This window comes from Indicator indicator, chromosome 9, assembly GCF_027791375.1.
Source record: "Indicator indicator isolate 239-I01 chromosome 9, UM_Iind_1.1, whole genome shotgun sequence".
In the NCBI taxonomy this organism is placed as follows: domain Eukaryota; kingdom Metazoa; phylum Chordata; class Aves; order Piciformes; family Indicatoridae; genus Indicator; species Indicator indicator.
This window is the reverse complement of record NC_072018.1, coordinates 33,186,520-33,209,824: the sequence shown is the minus strand read 5'-3', so window position 1 is coordinate 33,209,824 and position 23,305 is coordinate 33,186,520. Positions and strand designations below refer to the sequence as shown.

General features: G+C 43.0%; 1 protein-coding gene across 2 annotated transcripts in view; it reads left to right on the top strand.

Annotated features, from left to right (window-relative positions):
• The window catches only part of TFAP2B (transcription factor AP-2 beta), a 28,762-nt gene extending 27,875 nt beyond the window's left edge, over positions 1-887 (top strand). For both annotated transcript variants that reach the window (XM_054383444.1, XM_054383443.1), the window contains one exon: positions 587-887. In XM_054383444.1, coding sequence (XP_054239419.1) covers positions 587-887 — 301 coding nt within the window. The remainder of the gene's footprint in view (positions 1-586) is intronic.
• Positions 888-23,305: the final 22,418 nt, after the last annotated feature.

Here is a 23,305-nt window from a genome sequence, read left to right as displayed (position 1 = left end):
GATTAATGGTGCATCTCACTTTCAGACTAGTTATTTCTAAAGCCACCAAGCACAGCTGGGTTTTCACACTGCCTCAGAATCACAGGATCATTTAGGATCATCAAGTCCAACCATAAACTTAGCACTGCCAAGTCTACCACTAAACCATGTCCCTAAGTGCCACATCTGCATGTCTTTTAAATATCTCCAGGGATAGTGACTCAACCATTTCCCTGGGAAGCTTGTTCCAATGTTTGAGAACCTTTTCAGGGAAGAAATTTTCCATGATATCCAGTCTAAATATCCCCAGAAGCACCCTTGTGGCTGTGGGAGAGATTTGTATGTCCAGACATGGTGTTATCCTGCAGCTGCATAAAACCTCTCTCCTGCAGAACATCCTGAGGAAGGACCTCATCACCACCAGTTCTTAAGCACTATAGCAGAAAAGAAGGTGGCACAAAGGTCCCATTCTGCAGCCTGGGATCAGCTTAGGCTTGAACCTGCCCCTTCCTTCAGCCTTGACTGTCTTGAAGATGTGTGAGATGAGCCTAACCATGGTTTTCTTTCTCTCTCTCTTCCTCTCTTTGCTTTCATTTCTTTGGTGTAGGCAACTTTGTAAAGAATTTACAGATCTCTTGGCCCAGGACAGGACACCCATTGGAAACAGCCGGCCCACCCCTATTTTGGAACCAGGCATTCAGAGCTGCTTGACTCACTTCAGCCTCATCACTCACGGCTTTGGGGCCCCTGCTATCTGCGCTGCCCTCACAGCCCTTCAAAACTACCTGACTGAAGCTCTCAAAGGCATGGACAAGATGTTCTTGAACAACAACACTGCTAACAGGCACACATCTGGCGAAGGACCAGGTAGTAAAACTGGAGACAAGGAAGAGAAACACAGAAAATGAGAGAGAAAGAGAGAGAGAGAGAGAGAGAGAGAGAGGAAAACAAACAAACGAACAAACAAACAAAAAAAAAAGTAAAAGAAAAAACTAAAAGGAGAAAAGAAAGAGAGAGAGATAATCTTTGAAGGCAAAACCCTTTTAATTTTAGCTTTAAAAATATTGGATTGGGCTTTGGATGAATTCTATTAGGTAGGACAAAACAATAATGATAAAATAATAATAATGATAAAAGAAAGACAATAATTTAAGATCAGAGGAGCACAATGGCGCAAGACCAGTGGTCCAGAGTCTCTTGCCAGGAACATGTGAAGACAACCACCAGGATTTTTTTTTTTTTTTTGCCACTTCTGTTCTTTCACGTTTTTAAAATAATGATTTGGGGGGAGGGGAATATAATAATAATTAATAATAATAATAAAAGAAAGAAATGAATAACTTATTGGAAGAAATTGGAGAAACGTTTTTGGTGTCAGTGCTTTAATTTCTTGAGCTGCACGGTCTGTCTTGCTGTTATTTTTATTTTATTGTTGGTTTGTTGTTGTTTTGTGTGCCTTTTTTTTTTTGTTTTGTTTCTAAATGATATCCTGTATCCACCCTAGCCAAAATGACCTTCCAGAGAGTCCCTTCTGAGCAACCCCATCGCCTCATTCTGTGCCCCATCCCGCATCTCTTCCCACCTCATCTCACCACCCTGCTTCTGTCTAGACTAGGAAAGGAGAGGAGGTGAGAGAACAGACCTCTCACGAACTCATCAACACCAGCCAGTTCAAGCTGCCTTCATGGCAGTGTTTTAATATTCAGTGACATGAGATGGGAAGTTTCAAGTCATCAGAGCTCAGCTGAATTAGCCAACTCTATTTTAAAATAATTTTGTAGTTTTTCCTGGTCTAGACAGAGTCCCTGTTTAGATTGCCAGCACTTACAGGTGTGTATGGGCGCGTGTGCCTATGTGTGTCCACTTGCTAAGGGTGTGTGAGTCTCCTATGTGTGTTTATATGGCTATGGATATACCCATAACCATATAAAATATGTGTGTATAGCCACACATACTCATGCATGCAAACATACCTTTATAATTTAGTATTTGCCTCTGATGGTGAAATGCTTTGTCCATACTGGGTTGCAAAACTGTAAAGTAGAGGTCTGGTAAAATGTCAGCACTGTCTGATTTCTTACTTTTTTGAAATCTCCTCTTCTTTTTTTTTTTTTTTTTTTTCCTCTAGGGAGTTTTATAGTCCTAACTATGCCAATGTTTCTGTTCTTAATTTCTTTGAGTTGTGTGTGTGTGAGAGATACCTCCCCCTCATTTTTAGAGAACTGTTAACAACAGCAACAACAACAAAAAAAAGAGTGATATGAGTATGTAATTCTTTCTCAGGAGTATGCACTATTTTATTTTCTTCTGTTTCCTAAAGCTTTGCCCGCTTGGCTTATGAGCTTCTTCAAAGAGGACTAGAGATCCCTACACAATATATCAGGTACAGAGAAAAAAAATCCACAATTCTGATATTCTGATACTTTTCTCTATTTTTTTTTTTTGCTTTTTCAAATCAAAGCCAGTTGTTTCCGAATTCTGTAGGTGCACTTCTTTAAAGAAGCTCAAAGGGAATAATTTGAACAAGATAAAAACCATAAGTTGAAATCAAGGTGTAATATTGCAAAGAAAATAAGAGCTGTGTTGAATGTTATCACACTTGCTTGGCACTAGGGTTTTGTACCCAGGGAGGAAAGGGTTGCCATGTGAGCTGGCTTCTCGTGGTGGGAGTGGGGTGGGCTTGCAAGGGAATATCCTGATTTCTGAGCTCAGACTGATTTTTTTTTTTTTTTAAATGTCTTGTGACTCTTGCTTTAGAACAAGTCATAGTAAGGGTAAAAACCTTCGTAAGTCCAATGTTTTTCTCAGTGGTTTGGTGTGTGACAGGATGTCTTACGCACATGATTTGGGGGGCAGGGTGGAAGGGAAGGATGATTTCTTTCCCCCCATTTTTTTTTAAACATAAATTTCTTTGTCTTCTGTGGTAAAAATAATGCTGAATTGTAAGGGTATGAATTTCTGTTTGCATTCTGCTGTATGGGGTACTTGCATGTGTTTCTCAGTGGGGCAGGGCTCCTGCACTAACACATCTTTTTGCTTGTGTCGGAACAGTTACTGGGTGTGGGTAAATAGCAAAGCATCACTAGGGTTGTGTCTTCCCCAGGATCCCTATTAAAGATGTAGGACTCAATCCCATCTATCCAAGCAGGCACACCTGAACTCAAAACAAGGGAGAAAGAGAGACAAAATAGGAGCCTTTGACTTGTTCTAATTTCTAGATACCTTCCAAAGTGGATGGTGGGAGAGAAATAATTCAGCAATAGGATCCACATCCTCCAACAAAATTTTCTTAGAACAAAAAAATGCAAATCAGCCTCTTGATTGTCACCTTGGTGTCCTTAGTTGTCTAAGACATGGTTACAGCTGAGGGTCTGCTCTGCTTTTCACATCTTTGCATTGCAAGTAAAAGTCTCAACTCTTGTCCTCTACCTGTGAGCTGGACATGTGTGGCAACACAAACCTGGGAACAATGCAGGCCCAAGGACCACTGACTCCTCTGGAGCTGCTCCTCAGTTTGGTTCTTCTGGGGCAGAGTGCTGTGGGAACCTCATGTGAGAAAAGGAGAAAACTGAGACAGATAACCTTTTCCATTGGCTGCTGGGATAAGTTGGAGGTAGCCTTCAACCCTGGAAGGTTCCTCACAGATGGTTTGGCAACTGGCAGGGCCCTGCAGATGTCATCAGAGGAGGTGTGGATCTCAGTGATATAGATCTCATGGATCTCCCATCTGTAGGTTGGGGATCCTCAGACTGAAAAGCAGCCCTCAGGCAGTCCCTGATCCTCCAAATCCTACCCATTGCAAATCACCCCAATATTAGCAGGTCCCTGAGGGTGGACAGCCCTGACTCCAGTGCAGGGCATGCCCCAGCAGTGATGTGTGGGAAAGGAAATGGCTACACGTGTGTACGTATCTAGTGAGGAATGATTGACACCACAAGATGCTGTTTATTAAAGCAGAGCACAGTGTTATATGTTGCTTTGCCAGTCCTCTGCAAAAAGCCTTTGTGAGGAGCCCATGAGCCCAGATTTCCAGCATCACTCAACCCAGTGGGGCTTCTGGGTGTGGAGAGACCCCAGGTTAGCTCTCAGGTTTCCATCTTCCCAGCTGCACACATAGGTTTGTGGGGACCTGCCTCTCTGCACCCTAGCTCTTCCAGCTGAAGGCTTTGAGGGGATGTTGGTGATGGTCCTTCCTTGTGTTTTGTGGGGGATATTGGGGATGCTTCTTCTAACTGTAGAAGACAGTATCCCACTGCCACTATTAATTAATGAGGAGAGGGAACCACTTTCAACTTCCTGGGGAAAGACCTGCACACACATGTTCTTATGTTTATGCATGTGTGAGGGCCTGATCCTGCTGCTGAAATCTCCCCTACGCACAGGTTTGGTCACCTGGACCAGGACCTAAACCTTGAGAAGGTTGAGGAAAGAGTTTCAGTTGACTCCTGGGCAACTTTGGATCTGCCCCTCGTGCCTTCTACCTGGAAGAGACAGACTTCAAATGCCAGGCTGTGCTTCGCTCAGGAGAAATAAAGCCAAATGTAAAATTCCCACTGATTTCAGTGGGATGTCCCCATTTGCTCCCCAAAGTAGGGAAACAAAATCCATGAGGTTTCTGATTTAAAAGCGAACAGGGAGAAAACAGGGCATAGGGATGTATCTATCTCTGTTCTTCCCCTTGGCTTAGTGCTGGTTCCAGAGGGAAATAACCATTGCTTGGTGGCTCCTATCAGTGCTGATGACTGAGATTCCCCCCAAAAAATTAAACTCAGCCTCCTGCTGGAAGGCATTTTCCTGCTTTCCTGCACTTCCCCAGCCTGACTACTTGTGCTGGCGGGGCACCTCAGACGTTTATCTGATAATTGAGTTATTAAAAGATTTGGTTTCCTCGGGATCATAAATCAATAAACAGGAGGATTAACACGGCAGCTTTCCTTTTTAACTCAAGGGAAAATTTTGACGCGAGACCGTGAAAAGTTTGTTTTCAAATCAAACAGGTGGGTTGCTGTAAATTTTCTTTCATTCTTAGTCTCTCTCTCTTTTTTTTTTTTTTTTTTTTTTTTTTTTTAAATAACAATTCTCTATTTTCTGTTGGAAAACTGTTTGTTTTCATATGCTCCCCGGTATTATTTTGTCTTGGTTTTCCTTTGGTTGTTGTTGTTGTAGTAGTTGCTGTTCCTGATTGTTATTCACACAAGGTGTGAAGGAAAACAAGAAGCCAATTTTATGGGAATCCATTTACAACCCAATGATTTCTTTAAAATCGGGTCGTGTCTTGTCCCACCTAATAGAAATTCTCTGTGAGAAGCTGTATCAAGTCCCTTTGCATCCCAGACCAGCCTCCTCCAAAATCCCCAAATTTGGATTTGGGGCTGGGAGGGAGGGGTGGAGGATGGTTTTAAGACCTTTAGTTGTGCCCAGAGGGCTTATTCCCTTCCCCTGCTCATCTCTTTCTTAGCGGTTTATGACGCAGACCTGTTCGGCTCTGTCTTTATACGTTTCTCAGAAAATTTGGTGCTCGGTTCAGCTGCCGTAAGCATTGCCAGATCGATCCGGCCAAACTCCCCCTCCCCTCCGGCTTCCCTGTGGGAGAGAGACCGTAGGCTTTTTACAAATAGTGTATTTTCCTATACAAAGGGAAAAAGAAAAGAAAATATCCCCAAATACCTGGCAAACATCTGAACGTGCTGAGAGAGACGAAACATTGTGTGCCAGAAAGAAAAACCCCAACCCCAAACAAGCAGATGGAAAGCTCTGAAAAAGCAAACGAGAAACTGGAAAGATTACAGAAAAAAGAAATTAAAAGAAAAGAAAATCCTCCTTTTATGCCCCAAACGACACCTTTCACCTCCTCTTCTTGAAAAAAAATCTGTCCATGCAGTGAGAAATATCAGTTTATCAACTCTTCCTGAGAAGAAATGCGGAGAGGCATTCAGTATTGAGTTTGTATATATTTATTTATGCTTAATTTAACGGGAATGTGTAAATATGGCGAGCAAGTAGTTTTTGGGTTATTTATCTGTGAATCTATACCTCTGTGAACGGGTGAGGGAATTTAAAAGCAAAAAGTTAAAAACAAACAAACAAAACAAAAACCACACACACAGAAAAAAAATTTAAAAAGAAAAAAAAAAAAAAGAAAAAACCCCCACAAAACTGACAAAAAAATTCCCGCTTGACTAGATAGTACCTGAATCTTTTCTGTTCTTTATAGACAAGCTGTTATGGTAATGGGTAGAAATTGGTTTCTTGTCCAGTGATGACCTGATTTACATAAATAATAAGAATAAGAATAAAAAAAAAAGAGATTGTTGTGTTTTGTTGTATTTTCCTCTTCAGTTTTTTTGAATGTTGGTGCTGCTTTGGTTCTGCAGACGGATTTACTTATAACGCCAAGAAGTCTTTATTTTCCCAATCTAGGCACTGGGAAAATTCAGGACATGTCTCTACATTTAAGAAAAAAAAAAAAAAGAAAAAAAGGAAAAAAAAAGACAATAAATATTGCTTCTCAGAAATGTTGGTATTTTATTTCTGTCTGACTCAAAAGTGTCCATATTTTTACCACTCTTACCTCTTCATTCTAAGCAGACCTATAATAAACCTCATGTCATGTTAATGTGAGCTTTTGTTTCATTTTGCTTTTACCAGATGAATTAGGAGTAGATCTTCTTTTTCTTTTCCAAGTATTAGCCATTAAAAGGAAATGTTATGTAAGCCTTCAAGAGCAGGAAACTTTTAATTATACTTTCTCTTCTGTATACGTGGATGTGAGTGTGTGTATATATGTGTGTATATATATATATATATATATACTCTTATATTCAGATAGAAAGTGATGTCCGTATTCACAATGCAGGATTCTCTTCTACCTTTATGCCTACAACTGCAGAATCAGTAATTAACAAAGGGAACTACTCAAACTAAATCACTTTTCACCTCCCCCTCCCCCTCCGTTCCCAAATAGATTTTATTTTGGTTTGGAATCGATGCTTTGGGGAGATCAGACTCCTCGGTGGTTAACTGGGAGCTATTCGGAAGTGACTCGGGGTTTGCCCTGCGGTTAGGAGAAGAAGGGAGAGGGGACAGAATAGGGCCTCAGGATTGTTGTTATTGTTCTTATTTTGTTATTGTTAATATAGACAATCATCATATTTTGCCTGTAAATCAGAGGCTCGAAAGAACTGTCAATTTAACCCTCTGCACAGTCACCCTGAAAACAAACACACACGTGTGCTCTAACAGGGAGCCCTGAGGGGGGAAACCGGTTTAAAGCATCGCTTTTACTGCGGTGGACTATTTTAGTTAAACACCCGCTCTGAAGACTTGTCTGGATTGGGTTTTATCTGTTGGATTTTAAAGGCAGGACGGAGACATGCAGGAGCCGTAACAGGCAGAGGATCTTTTTTCCTTCCTTTCTTCCTTGCTTGCCTTTTTTTTTTTTTAACTTAGTATTTCTCTCGGAGAGGGGCGGGGAATAGCAAAAAAATGAAATCATCCCCACCTCTTCTTCCAGCTTGGACTACAAGAGCTGGCTCAGGTGATCACCCAAAGTGTCCAGAATAAATCGTCATCATAAAAAACCCCTCAACCCAACCAACCAAAAAACTAAAACCAAAACCAAAACCCAAACCAAACCAAACCAAACCAACGACAAAAAAAATCCTCAACCAAAAAACAGCCCCAAACTTGCAAACGAAGACCCCGAAGTCTGTGTTGTGGGGAAGCTTTCGAGGCTCGGCTTCCTCGACTTCAGCCAGGCTTGGACTCAGCCGTGACCTACTTTCTCTCCGTGGTGTGATGGTAAAAACGCCTGGAGCAATTTTGAGGGGCCCGGGATGGAGAGAAAGGGTGGGTGGGAAGGCGGGGGAGGGGACGACGCGGATGGGAGCAGCAGTGCTCAGGGTCCGAGTAGAGGGAAAACGAGGTGGAGGGAGCAGCAGAGCTACGAGCAAAAGAGAACAAGGAATTCCACCCACACCCCTTTCCCTCATTTTTACCGGGGTTTTGCAGAAAGGGGAGTGAGGACCCGTCTACACCCCCACTTCCAGTCCTTTTGACCCAGGTATAGGGTGAAGGATGCCCGCGGGCAGGGAGTAATGGGAAGACCAGCGACCCTGGAGCTCATTTCCAAAAGCCAGGCTGCTTGCCGTACTTTTTTAGTTTGTTTTGTTTTCTTTTGTTTTAATCGCACCGATGATATTATTTTTAGTAGAGCACATGTTTTGCATGAAACCTTGCAAAACAGCTCTCGCAGTTCCCAGCGGAGTCTGAGAGGGTTGTGTCAGGGACGAGGGGGCATTTAGGAAGTTTCTCTGTTGTCCAACCACGATGCAACAGTTACATATATATATATAAAAATAAAAAAAAATTAGGAAAAAAAAAAGCATCAGGAAAAGCTCTTTTATAACTCAGCAAAAGCACCCACATGTGGAAGCAGAAAGGCTGCCTTTAAATGTGGCCCGCCGAGACGAGGAAGGGCTCACTCCGAGTTTCCCAGGCTCCCAGCGACAGTGCCAAGGTTGCAAATTCAAAGCACATCTACACGTATATATATTTATAGCAAAGTACACAGTTGGCTGCTCCGGGGGGCTGCCGGTGTGCCCTGCCTCCTCCGGGGCCAGGGGCTCCGCCCGCTCCCCCCGGCTTGTGGCCACTGCTTTTGGGGTGGGCTCGTACACAGCGGCTCTGGAAACGTAGCGTCAGGAGGGAAGAAGTATTCCTGCTGATCTCCTCTGCTTCATTGCATTTTCCCTAAGGTCTTCAACAAGCCAAGATCAGCTTTCGTCACTTTCGTCTCTTTCCTCTCTTTCTTCTTCCTTCCTTCCTTTCTTTCTCTCTTTCCTTTCTTCTTCCTTTCTTTCTTCCTTCCTTCCTTCCTTTCTTTCTTTCCTTCTTTCTTCTTCTTCCTTCCTTCTTTCCTTTCTTTCTTTCTTTCTTCTTCTTCTTTCTTTCTCTTTCCTTTCTTCTTTCTTTCTTCCTTCTTTCTTTCTTCTTTCTTTCTCTTCTTTCTTTCTTCTTTCTTTCTTTCTTTCTTTCTTTCTTTCTTTCTTTCTTTCTTCTTTCTTTCTTTCTTTCTTTCTTTCTTTCTTTCTTTCTTTCTTTCTTTCTTTCTTTCTTTCTTTCTTTCTTTCTTTCTTTCTGTGTCTTTCTTTCTTTCTCTTTCTTTCTTTCCCTCTTTCTTCCTCTCTTTCTTCCCCTCTCTCTCTGTCATCTAATCTTCTGGTCTTGCTCGTTTTCTAGCTTCTCCACTAGCTAAGGTTAAAAATAAATGAATAGCAGCAGTAACCCAGCCAGCTCATCAAAACTTCCCCTCTCCACAGGACTCTGATGTTACAATCTGCTTTCCCACTGATGACCTGCGGGGACCTTCCCTTCGTCTTGCCCCAGTCCCTTTTTTAAACTCTAGCTAGTTCTAAGTTTCCATTACAAAACTTCACCTTGATTTATACAGTCATAAACATCATTTTTGTCTTTCATCCCTTTGGGGTGAACTCCATTCTTTTCTTTCTTCCTTTTGCTTCCTCCCCTCCTTTTCCCTTCCCACCTGCATGATATAGCTCACATTTATAAGAGACCTCATAAATAACACCTGGTGTCCCTATGATGGCACTAGTCAAATGTCTTAAAGAATCACCAGTATCAATATATTCACTGAATTCCTTTGTTTTCTCTACATCTCTCGTAAACAGGCTTCCATATACATTTTTTCCCCCTAGCTGGCCGTGGGTCTGTGTGCGTGCACAGCTGTGCCAGGACATTGCGTTACAAGCAGTGTCACAACCGTGCGTAGCTCCCTTGTGTTATGCAGAGTCGGTCCCACTTTCACATCACTGATGACTTTTAGGAGTTAAGAGAATTTATTTATTTATTTATGTATTTACTAACTGAAAGAGCTTCTCATTTTGTCTTCGGAGTTCCGCCCTTGCAATAGACTCCAGCCGGTGCAAAGCGCCAGTCCTTCCTGGCGCATCTCACCCCGCCCCAGCTCTGTATCCCCACATCCCGCAGACCCCGGGGCTTCTAGTCGGAGCCCTGATCCGGTACCCCAGGGCAGCGGAGGAAGGGCTCCCATGGTTTGCCTTCCAGCAAGACTTCCTTCTCTCTGGAAATGCTTTCTTAGGTGGCGGCGTGGGAGGTGGGTGGGGTGTGGGGGGGATGGTGGTGGAGCAAATCTATGGGGATTCATGAGTTCCGTATTTATTCTATATTCTCTTTTCATACGAAGAAAAAAGAAAAAGAACTAAAACAAACAAACAAACAAGAACCCAACCCAACCAACCGAAAAACAGCAAAGAAACCCCAAACAACAACAACAAAAAAAATCCAAACCAAAAAGAAAACCCCGAAACTCCAAACAACAGAGACTCACTCAATTAAGAAATCACCGCAATTACTTTGGAGCCTCTTCGGAACAATACTAAAAATTAAAGGAATATGTGTTGATTTGCCTGTGTATTTCTCACCTGAATATCCAGAGACAATATTTTTACCCTCCCCTGACTTGGATCTGCCCTGGATGGGGCAAATGAATAAACCCCTACAACAACAACAAAACCCCAAAACAAACGAAAAAAAAAAAAAACACAAAACCAAACCAGCTTCCTACCCCAACCCGAAAAAAAAAAGAGTAAAAGAAGTTTAACACTTGACAAGGTCTTTTTTAAAAGCGAACGCAAGGAGTATGCTGAATTCCTCCATGTGCAGTGTGCCCTAGCCTGTTCCCCAGCATGGGGAGGTGCTGTGCCAGTAATTATTAGTGCTCTTAAATAAACAGTGGCGTGCGCGGAATAGCCTTCACCTTCTAACAACAAGCGAGGAGGATGCTTCCCTTAAATCCACAGGAATATTTCCTTCAAACCAGAAACGTTTAGTTCTATTTCCAGGTGAAAAAAAAAAAACAGTGCGTGTTGAGATTTACAAAGAGCATTTGGTGCAGTTGTAATTACATCCGTAGTTTTACTCACTTAAAACCACAAAGTGAGTGAAATGCTTGGTGGACATTTCTCTGCCTTGTGAAAATCCATCAACGTACCAGGGAGGGGTCTTTTGCGTTATGAAACTAGCACTAACAACAGTTAATCTCGCCCTTGGTGCACCTGACAGTCTTCGCTCCTAAAAAATTTCCAGTAAGTTAATCGAAAGCTGCTTTTGCCTGCAAAGCAGAACATAAACTCTCCAAAACTGCACGAGGAGTTCTCCTCAAACGCTGTGAGCAACGATCGGGACGAGAGTAAACCCCGATCTCCATCCTGTTTTATTTCAGTGCAGAGTGGTTCCTGTTTTGGCGAGCCTGTTTCCAGCTCCGTACAGAGAGTCGCTGTACAACAACTGGTAACAATGGGAAAGAGAGTGGTGGGAGAAGTGAAAATAGGGATAGGAAGCATTTTTGGATAAAGAGTTTTCAGGGAGACAGGCTGGATTTTGAAATCGGTTTCAGATAGGTGCAACGCCAGCAGGAAGGAACGAGGTGAGGTGTTAAAACGAAAAGTTCTGGATTTTAATATGGACATTTGGCGGCGAATGGGGGAGATGGCTTTGTCTGAGGAGTAAAATAAATATCGCCTTTAAACCTGCCCCACAGAGCCGCCTGGTCATCTGCTGCTCTTCCTCACACTCACAACACACTGTGCAAAGCAGACGATTGAAAAAGACTGCGAAAGTAAAGGAGACTAGAGTTAAAACCTTCCCAGTCTTGCCTTTCTGGGGCTTTGCCATCGCCGTCGGAACCTGGAGCTTTTCCACCGCTCACGGCAGCTCCCGGAGGATGGCAACGACGGCCGAGGAGTAGCAGGGACCTTCTTCTCTCGTACGCTTCAAAGGTTTCTTTAAACTTTAATTTAGGAGTGACATGACAGGAGCGAAAGTAATTCAGCTCAGATCTGTAAACTCACATTTTGGAAACAGAAGAATTTCTTCCCCCTCTCCCCCTCTCCCCACCCCCCCCTCCTTTTTTTTTTTTTTCTTCCCCACCTTCCCATTCCCCTCTTTTCTCTGTCTTGGAAAGTTTGCGTTTGTTTGGAAAGTTCGTAAAGAATAAAAAACCCAAAGTGGGTGATCTGGTTGCAGAGAGTTTCCCTTTCTGGATAAGAGGTGGTAATTATAGCGGTTTTCTCGCCAATACTCCCACCCCCATCCAAAAAACACACCCTGGGCTGAGGCGTTGTGCAGTTCTGGAGGATGGGTGTGAGAAGTCAGGAAGGGTTTTTCCCTCTCCTCCAGCTGTAGAAATGCGTCTGTGTTTGTGTACATCTATGTACTTGTGTTACTGACCTGCGGGAAATACTTTACAGCTACTTATCTCTCCCGGTGCAGAAAATGAAGGCTACAGGATTGTTTTCTCTTTTGCTGCATTGCTTTCTCCATCTCTGTATGGGTGGCTGCCCCAGCCCGTGCAGGCAGCCTTTCACGGGCTCTTTTATTTGCCAAAAACACCTGACACACTGCTTCGGGAGCCTCCTTCTACCGTCTGGGCTATAAACCCTGCCAGCAGGGATGGACCCCGCTCAGAAACACGCTCGGACAAGACTATGCAAAGCGAGAATTGACAGAGGATGGGGGGAGGGGGGAGGAGGGGAAAAAAGTTGGGTTAACCTCAATGATAACTTAGGGTCAAGGTAATAGTCTGCTAAAGTTGGAGTTGGGAGAGCAAAGACGAAGGTCTCTTTGGAAGAACTCGTTCTTCCTGCAACCTTATACCCATCTCCTTGGAGCTCTGCAACCCTCTCCTCCTTCATCATGGGGTCTGCAAAGCCCCAAACCGGCCCCTTCTTTCCTCGGTGCGGGGTGATAAGGAGATTGCCCTGCCCGCTTTGCTTTCCCGACCTCCCCCCCTTTCCCCTTGCCCCCTTCCTAACATCCTGTCAAGCAATAGGCTGTAAAATAGTTATCCAGCCCAGCACGCAGGCAAGTGCCGTTTGAGAGTAATTTCTGCCCCGAGCGTTTGGCCGGGGGCAAAGCAAGCGTGCTCTCTAACTGATCAACCTGGATATTTCATTATTCATTAATTTACTGTTTAACCAAATCCCACTCATTATCAGAGGCAACGCTTGGCAGAGCCCAGCGAACAGTAGCAGTTGGTGTCAGGCGTGGAGAATTGGCCCATTTGATCCTGGGCTGTTTTATTATTCAACACCACTGACTGAGAAAAAGGCCCATGAATAATAAAGAGCCAAAGCGTGTTTGAACTGAGAAGCATGACACAGCCTTACAAAACAGCAGTTAGGAAATTAAAGGCGAGGTGGCCCAGGCTTTGCATTTTTTATTCTCACTGTGGGCACAGGCATTGGGATCCCACATTTTTTGTTGCTCCTGTGTTTATTGCAGCTGTTATTACCATTTTCCCACAAGCCATTTGAGAGGTGTGACTCCAAAATCTTAAATGGCTTCTTTTTATTGCAAAGTTTCTCTCTGCTCTATCTTGATTATGATTTTGGTTTCAATAATCGCACAGATTGTGCTGCTTGATTTTTCTCCCTTCCTGTACCTCATAGGAAAGGTGCCCACTACAGTCTGGGTCACTTGGGATATAAACCCACAAAAACACTCACAAGAGAAAGTTAAGTGAGCACTGGGACAGCAACAGTGGCACAGAAACTCTGCTGAGATCCTGAAAGAACTCCAGGGCTAGGAGTAGTTCATCAGGATGACTACTCTGAAGGCAATTTTTCATATTTTTACACCATCTTCATCTCCAGGCACTGCCTGATCACCAGCTGAAAAGAAGAATACCCCTCTTCTAGACAGTGACATCATTGAAAAACAAATAAAAAAATCATGGTAGTAGCAAAGGATCTAATAGTAATCCTTAGTGTCATTATGTTTTTCGCTCCTCCAAACCCAGCTCTTTGGTTTTTTGGTCCTCTTATGTACGACATTAACTCACAGGTGTTATCTCAGTCACATCAGGATCAAGTTGCACTTTCCAAAATGCTCCCATTTGTTGGGATGCATAAGGCTGTCCTGTGTAGTGATGACATTTAACAGGTCCTTTAAAAGAAGGTTTCTTCTCTAAGGTGGCTAAAATCTGAGGTCCAGAAAAATAACAAGGAGCAAGCAGTCAGCAGCAGCCTTGAAAAAATTTGACCTAAAGCTCTCTGACTTGCAAAAGTCATCCAAGAATAGTGAAGGAAAATGACTCACCTCTAGCCACAATAATCACATTAGTGATCCTGGAGTACTCACAGTAGCCTGACTCTAATCTCACCCTCTTCAAGTTGAATTTGCAAGATGCTTGGGTTTCAAGTTGAGTTTTGCAAGACTTCTGGGAAAAATATTTTTTCTCTGTTGCCCTTTGGATCTTTGTTGGTTATGACAACCACTGTGGTGGAATACCTTCCAATTTTCTTTGCAACAAAGGTCTGGTTTTTAATCTTTCCATGAGCAAATGATAGGATGAATTTTGCCCTTCTTACTTCTCTAACCCTCTTCTGTTGACTTTTCCAAAAGTTATGGTAGTAGCAGTCGTGATATTTTAGTCCTCCCTGCATGCAACACTGGCACAACACATGGTAATAGGAACAGAACAGGGGGTGCCATCCACATAGCATTGAGACCAGTCTTTCCCATTTATCATCTGTATCTGTTCAGACTCAGACACTGCTTAGGATGCTTGGATGATGAAAAGAGATTGTTCCTCCTGTTTGTGTCCTTTCCTATTGTCTCCCTCATCCTTTCTCCTGCCTCCTCAAGATACACAGAAGTGGGATTTCTGATGGCTGGTAGCCATGAAGGGAATGATAATTTTAAGACCGAGTGCAAGTTATCTGCACATATTAGTTCTGGTCAGAATCAACAAAGACCTCCTAAATGATTTAGAGTTACTTGATTTGGATCAATTGTTTATTTAATAAAAAAGTAGCCAATTCAACCCCATACCACATGTCTTCTTTTATTTGTGGTCTGGCTCCTTGCAAAGGCATCTTTGAACAGGCCATGTGTATCCTATTGCGGCAGCAGGCACTTATCCATGGCCCTGTCTCATCTTGCAGGGTTCTTTTTATGTTTGAGTGGTTTTGGGTTTAGTTTTATTTTTTTTTCCCCCTTTTTCTTCTTTCTCTCTCCTCCCACTCCCCTCACGCCCCTGCCATTACTTCCAGAACTGGTGTGAATTTCATTGGGATTTTATGTCTTGATTAATAAAACCTGAGTCCAAGTCTCTGTCAGGAACATGCGATTGGAAATGTGGCTTCCTTAGACAGAGTTTTACCTTATCTTTCTAAATCAAAACCTGCTTTAGAAATCATTTCAGATTATCAGAGCTTCCTCTTAAGTCTGGTTCAGCCTGACCTTGCATTTTAAATACTGGAAAAAATAATAAGCTGTCTGTGCATGGAGGTGCACAAGGGTTGATACAGATGATGCTTGCTCTGTTTATGCCTTTAATGGTCTCTAAACACCATCTTTTTTTATCCTCTTTTCTTTTGACCCTTCATTAATATTCATAGCCATGGTTAGTGTTACTGGAATTGGATGTATCTGATGAAAACAGTCCCATAGCAGCCCACATTTCTTGTTAGCATGTGCATGGGTTTTACACATCTCTGATGTGGGTCTTGTCCTCAGGAAGACCATAGGTCCATGGTCACCAAAATTACATTTTTCTGGTTTTAGGAAAAGAAGGATTTCATTTGCATATAGAACCACAGACTCATACAATTGTAGAATAGTTTGGACAGGAAGGGACTTTTAAAGGTCATCTAGTCCAACTTCCCTGTAACAGGCAGAAACATCTTCTACTAGATCAGGTTGCTCAGAACCTTGTTCAGCCTGACCCGAAATGTTTCCAGGGATGAGGCATTCACCACTTCTCTGGGTAATCTGTGACAATGTTTCACCACCTTCAGTGTGGAAATTTTCTTCCTTCTATCTAGTCTAAACCTCTCCTCTTTCAGTTTAAATCCACCACCTCTTGTCCTGTCATAACAGGCCCTGCTGAAAGGACTGTCCCTGTCTTTCTGATAGGCCCTTGTTAAGTGTTGAAAGGCTACAACAAACTCTCCTTGGATCCTTCTCTTCTCCAGGATGAACAACCCCAACTTTCCCAGCCTTTCTTCATAGCAGAGGTGCTCAAACCTCTGATAATTTTTGTGGCCTTCCAAAAGTTCCATGTTTTTCCCGTGTTGAGGTCTCCAGAGCTGGACACAGCACTGCAGCTGGATTCTCACCTGGGTGGGCAAGAGTGGCAGAATCACATCCCTTGACCTTTTTGTCACACTGCTTTGGATGAAGCAAGGATATGTTTGACCTTTTAGACTATGAGCACACAGTACTGGCTCACATCTAGCTTTTCAACCCCAAGCCCTTTGCTATGGGGCTGCTCTCAACCCCATCACCCCACAGCCTGTATTGATATCCCTATTACCAAACTGCAAAAGATGGCCATGCAGTCATGCAGAGGAGACTCTGCATACAGATTGTCTCAGAAGACTGCAGACTACTTGGACAGTGAGCCACTGCAGTGGTGAATGGATGGATGTGTGTTAAGGGACATCAGTAATTTGCTTTCACAGTATTTTCACAGATGCAATAGAAGATTGAGTAGATGACCTTCATATTCCTCCATAATAAACTCCAACATTTTCTCCAGCTGAAAGACAGATACACCTCTAATCTCTTTAGGGAAGGGACTGCCTTTTGCTTCAAGTGCCCAGCATTTTGTGAAACAGCACCTTGATTTTCATCCCCAGTAGCTACTAAAATAAAACCAAACAGAGCATGCATTCTTCAGGAGGCATAGAATAAGGATTTAAAGATGATTTTCTGGGAAGGCAACATTCCATGGGAACAGCAAATCTTTCTGCTCCTTGGTTGGAAGCGGGTGCTCTTTGTGTATCTGAAAAGAAAACTCAAAACCACTCTGCTGTCAAGAGGAAAGAAGAAATCTGGTCTTGCCATGCATGCATGAACGTGATGAGCAGACGTGCAGTCTAGAGAGGGCTGTGGAGCATAAGTGGATGCGAATGCCAGTGAAGGATTATACCGTCGGTGCAGAATTGCAGGTTTAATCACATGTGACTATAATTGAGTGTGTGGGGGGGAGGTGGGCAGCACTGGTGGTGTAACTGGATGGGGAGTGTGAGGGTGTGATTGTAATTAAGTGTGGGTGTAACACTCTGAAAATAACTGAATGTGAGTGCCAGGAGTTGGGCATGTAACCAAATGTGAAAGTGTCTGAGTGAGTAGATGTTAGTAGAGGGAGGAGGGCATGATTGAAGCTGAAGGTGAGTGTGGCTGAGTGTGTCTGTGATGGAGCCAGTGGGTGATCAGAGGACTCTCAGAAACCAGGGTGACAGCAGGAGGGCTGCAAGAGATCAGCTGAAACCCATTTTTCTGAGGTGAGGGGTGGAAGAGGTGAGCGTAGGGCTTGTAATCAAAATGTTGCCTGGGTTTTCTAAACTGCAGTGTTAGTTGGGACAACCCTTTTGCTGGTGTGCTCAAAGTCACAAGCAATTTCATTGACTTGACTTTAGCTGAACATGCATGAATAAGTGCTCAGTACCAGGAACAAGGTCTACAAAATTAGCGGATGCAATTAATGAACCCAATAATGAACAGTACCGGATTAGTCTACAAAATATTGACTACTTGCTCAAATAAGATACTATACATAAGTTTTTTGTTGTTGTTGTTGTGTTCATGCTCCCAGTGAATAAATCTTATTTTTTTTTACATATAGTTCACACTGTAAGTTTACTGCAGGAAATTTTGTACAAAGAAGGAATTTCCAATGATTGTTAGAAGATTATTTGTGGCAGAGGTGTTTGAAAATACTATTTTCACATATAACATGTGTTTCTAAGAATCAAATTAACCTAATCAAGGCACAGAGCTGACATATCATAAACCAAGCATCTAATCAAAACTAATTAGTCCAGCTTGATTTTCATATATCAAACATATACAATGAACAGCTCATAGGCTTGAGACAAAGATGCCTCAAAGAAACTATTTGGAATGTGAATTCGAATGTCTAAATTGTAACCTTGAAGACTATGTGTGGTAATAAAAGTAGTTGAATTCATTTAGTCTTTCTTTTCCTCTCCAAACTAGTTGTGCAGCTCTAGTTGTTTGCATGCCAGAATGATTTAAAATGATGCTACCAGCAACACTCTTATTGCCATTTACCAGTACAAGCAAGTTTCCCATTACTTTTACCTTCCTTTTTACAGCTACTCACTGACACAAGCACACACTTCTCTTCACATGCCCCAGGGCTTCTTGACACTTCAAAATTTACAGAATAGCTATTCCAGAATTCTGGAATAAAATTGACTACATGGGGGCTTTAATTAAACAACTACTTGGGAACCATTATCCAGAAATAGTAGATTTCTAGGAGCAGAAAACCTTCAGAGAAACACTGGGGCTCAGTGAGTAGATACATGGCATGAGAGCAAGAAAAAACCAGTCTTTTTCCAGCTCTGCTGAAGCAGCTGTTTTATCCCTAATTTTATATATATGTGTACATAAATGGGAATAGAGAGACATATTCTGTCTGTTTATTAAGAGACTGAAGTTAATCTCACTAGGTTTTGTTTGTCTGTCAGGGCAGGGAGAGTTTCTTCCAGGGGCTAGGTTGGGCCATCTGGCATGAATATGTAGATACACTGGATGAACTTTATCTATACATCTTTGTTTCTCAATGAAACTAGACAGAGACCCAGAGGACTCAAAGGAGGTGCTACAAGTTGCCTTTTAGACATAGTGATACACTTAATGAACTAAGAAGCCACATCTGAAGCAGTTGATACAGAAAGCACAGGCAAGTGGTGTAGAGATGACCATAGCTACTTATTTTATGAAAAGAAGCCCTCTGTGTTTGTCAAATATAAAGAACTGCATTTTCTCAGCAGTCTCATTGCTGTTTTACACTTTTCTCCCCCTTTGTACTATGCTTCTCTGAACTTGCAAAGTTGTGTCGGTGTGAGCTGAAATTCCCCCCCCACCAACAATAACCAGGCTAGCTCAGTCTGGAAGCAAATGAAGGCTGTATTTACAAGCAGATGAAATGCAATGAATATGTACAAATATACAAAATTCACAACACTTACAAATATATACAATCAACAGAAAAACACACCCAAGCTCCCTTTGCTTCCCCCCCAAGGGGACCCTCCCAAAGGGGGCCTCCCTCTCCCAGGAGCTTCCCCCCCCAGACCCCCCTGGACAGAGAAGCAGAGTTTAGTTAGAGCAGAAAGTTGTTAACTTAGCTGCCAAGGTCAGTACGTGTTATCTTCAGCCAGAAGAGAAGAAGAAACAGCAGCCAGACAGCCCAGCAACTGCCCCCACTGCCGAACGCAGAATGTGCAGAATGCCTACTTTGTTTTGGGTAATAGTTCTTAAACATTTCTATCTATCCAATGGAAGTGTTTAGAACAATCGTTATTTTGCTTTCTTACACCCAGTAGTGACTTATTTACATTCTTTCACTTTCTCTGTTCTGAACTTTGCAAGGAAAAATTAAAAAGACAGTTTCAAACCACCACAGTCCACCCCTTCTAAACAATTCCATTGGCTGCTACTATCATTTATCTAATCTATAATAATATCTACAACAATAGGTGAATAAAGACCATAGTCCATTCCGGCTATCTCAGATGTAGATGATTCAAAAGAGTCAAATCACAGGAAAAACAGCAAACAGCTTGTTTCCTCGCAGATGGAGCGAAGGAAGGAACAGGGACTCTCAGGTGACTCAGGGCTCTCAGGGTTCGTGCACCGTAGATCTCATGAACTCTCCTCTTGGGCGCGATGCTGTATCTGCGCAACACTCTGAATTTAACCTCTCTCAGCCAAAGTTAGATTTCTTTGTGGAATACATTGAATTTCACCATTTTCTTGCATCACCCAATAGGTGTGACCAGGACCTTCAGCAGAAACCACCCCTCGGACAGGTTTGGCCTCTCCTGAAGGAGAAAATACCCAAACAGTTTTGCCTAACAGATTCTTTTCTCTGATAACAGGAACTCTATCACCTTCTTCCTTTCGCAACAAATCTGACTGGGCAGGTCCAGCTCGATTCACTGAACCTCTACTATTCACCAACCAGGTTGCTTGTGCTAAATGTTTCTCCCAGTTTTTCAAAGATCCACCCCCCATGGCTTTGAGAGTGGTTTTCAGCAAACCGTTGTAGCGTTCGATCTTCCCTGCAGCTGGTGCATAGTAGGGAATGTGGAATATCCACTCGATGCCGTGCTCTTTGGCCCAGTTTTTTACAAGATTGTTCTTGAAATGAGTTCCATTGTCCGACTCAATCCTCTCTGGAGTTCCGTGTCTCCACAGGATTTGTCTTTCCAGACCAAGAATGGTGTTACGTGCAGTTGCATGAGGAACTGGATAAGTTTCCAGCCATCCAGTGCTTGCCTCTACCATAGTCAGCACATACTGCTTACCAGATCGAGAACGAGGTAGAGTGATGTAGTCAATCTGCCAGGCTTCACCATACTTGTACTTGGACCATCGGTCACCATACCACAAGGACTTGATCCGCTTTGCCTGCTTAATAGCAGCACAAATGTCACAGTCATGGATGACTTGTGTGATAGCATCCATGGAAATGTCAATGGATCTGTCACGAGCCCATCGGTAGGTTGCATCTCTGCCTTGATGTCCTGACGAGTCATGGGCCCACCGAGCTAAGAACAGCTCACCTCGGTGTTTCCAGTCAAGATCAGGATCAGGATCAGAGTTTGTGTCCACCTGGGCAGCAGAGGGAGGAGGAGGAGACTGTGCCTCGTTAATGGCGTCTGCCTGCACAGCTATGTCTGTCTGCGCAGCCATTTCTCTCTGTGTAACTATGTCTGCCTGGACAACCATTTCTCTCTGTGTAACTATGTCTGTCTGCACAACCATTTCTCTCTGTGTAACCATGTCTGTCTGCGCATCCATTTCTCTCTGTGCAACTGTGTCTGTTTGTGTACCCCTGTCTGCCCGTGCACCCCTCTCTGCCTGTGTAATCGAGTCTGTCTGTGTCGCCGAGTCTGTCTGTGTAACTATGTCTGCCTGTGTACCCGAGTCTGTTATCTCAGATTCTGGCAAAGGTCCCGCAGCTACTGCTGCTGGCTCTGAGTCAAAACTATCGGCAGCTTTCTCACAAACCTGAACTGTGATTTCCTGGTCACCGTAATCAGAATCAGAAACCAATTCCGAACCTCTCTGAGCTTTTCTATGTTTCTTCTTACATCTACGCAGGTTGGAAGAGTGAGTAGCCTTACGTCTTTCTTGACACAGTGCTATCAGCAGCCATATGATTATTCCAAGAAACAACAAAATTAAGGCTAGCACAAGATATCTAGGGTACCGCTGGTTCCAAAGACCCTCTGTAGTTGTAAGAGGAGTAACAAACTCAAATGTGTCTGCTAGCAGATTCATAGTTGAGTTACCATATCTTCTAAGACCAATAAGACCACAACAGAATTCAACAGCATTCAGTAACTTGTTCTTAACCCAAAGAAACGACTTATATGCCACATATCTCACAATCTTGTCTATCATGCAAGAAATGGCCCATCTGTAGACAATCACACTGATAATAGATAAAATAGAATGACTCAGAACCCAAAACAGCTTCATTTTGCTTCCTAATCTGAGCAGAAATAAATGAAACAAGCAATCGGGCCCCACGTTGGGTGCCAAAAATAAAAAGTGTGTCGGTGTGAGCTGAAATTCCCCCCCCCACCAACAATAACCAGGCTAGCTCAGTCTGGAAGCAAATGAAGGCTGTATTTACAAGCAGATGAAATGCAATGAATATGTACAAATATACAAAATTCACAACACTTACAAATATATACAATCAACAGAAAAACACACCCAAGCTCCCTTTGCTTCCCCCCCAAGGGGACCCTCCCAAAGGGGGCCTCCCTCTCCCAGGAGCTTCCCCCCCCAGACCCCCCTGGACAGAGAAGCAGAGTTTAGTTAGAGCAGAAAGTTGTTAACTTAGCTGCCAAGGTCAGTACGTGTTATCTTCAGCCAGAAGAGAAGAAGAAACAGCAGCCAGACAGCCCAGCAACTGCCCCCACTGCAGAACGCAGAACGTGCAGAGTGCCTACTTTGTTTTGGGTAATAGTTCTTAAACATTTCTATCTATCCAATGGAAGTGTTTAGAACAATCGTTATTTTGCTTTCTTACACCCAGTAGTGACTTATTTACATTCTTTCACTTTCTCTGTTCTGAACTTTGCAAGGAAAAATTAAAAAGACAGTTTCAAACCACCACAAAAGTGTAGAGGAGGCCCCTTTGGTTTAGGAGGATCAAGTGTTTGTGATGGAATGGATTAGACACGAATTCCACTTTCACAGTACATTTAGAGTCACAGATGTGCTCACCACATCCACCTTTCTCTGATGTCTTCTCAGCTGTTTAGCATTGCTTATTTGTAGGCTTAGGTAAGAGGAAAAGATTATGTCTACTAATAGCAGAGAATCTCTGAATATAGCCTCAACACTTGCCATAGTTTGTAATACAGAGGCAGGTTTGGGGATGCAAAACAGAGATCTGAATGGAATACTCTCCTGTTTCCTTACTCCTGGTTTCACAGTCCCTTAATCACAGCATGAGTGAGTAAGACTCATTTTTTTTTTCCTAAAGTAGCCCAGTGGTTTAAGGGACTTTAGTGGGAGACAAGCAACTAGTATCTTCCATGAGGAGCAGAACACTAACTCAGAGGCTTCTTTTTCTGGGCAAAAGCAACTCTCACTTCATCTGCACTTTGAATAAAAGTGGTTATGAACTAGAAGTGATACCACCTTGCTAAGCTGGGCCCCTTGGGGTGCTCAGTAGCACCCGCTTGTGAACCTCAAGCAAGTGGCATGTTTGATCAGTTTAGGACAGTGGTGGTGCAATGCAGAAATAGGGCTCTGGTTTGCTATCAAATTCTTTATCTCTTATAGAATAGAGTTCTTGGGTCATGCTTCTCCTTGAGCACATGGATCTGTGGATGTTAAGTCATTAAGGGCCAAGGCCATGATGTCTGATTCAACACCTATCCATCCATACTAAAGCTTTCAGTGACATCAGTGGCCCAGGACTGGAACCTTCAGGTGTAAATTTGAAGGAATGAATCACTGCACACTTCTATAAAGGTTCCTGCTGGAAATGACTTGATTAAAAATAACACACTTAGGAGAGGTGTTTCAGCTCCAGCCAGACCTCATTAACAGAATTACTCTTGATGTTCTCCTTGGCAAGCCTGGCGTTAGGTCTGCTCCAAACTTGTTTATGAGGTTGTTTGAGGTTTGTGCAGCACACAAGATCTACAGTTGGAAAAGTGTCACTGCATGAGGCTGTAATCCTCGCTGTGGTCAACGTGTTGAGAGTTTTATATTT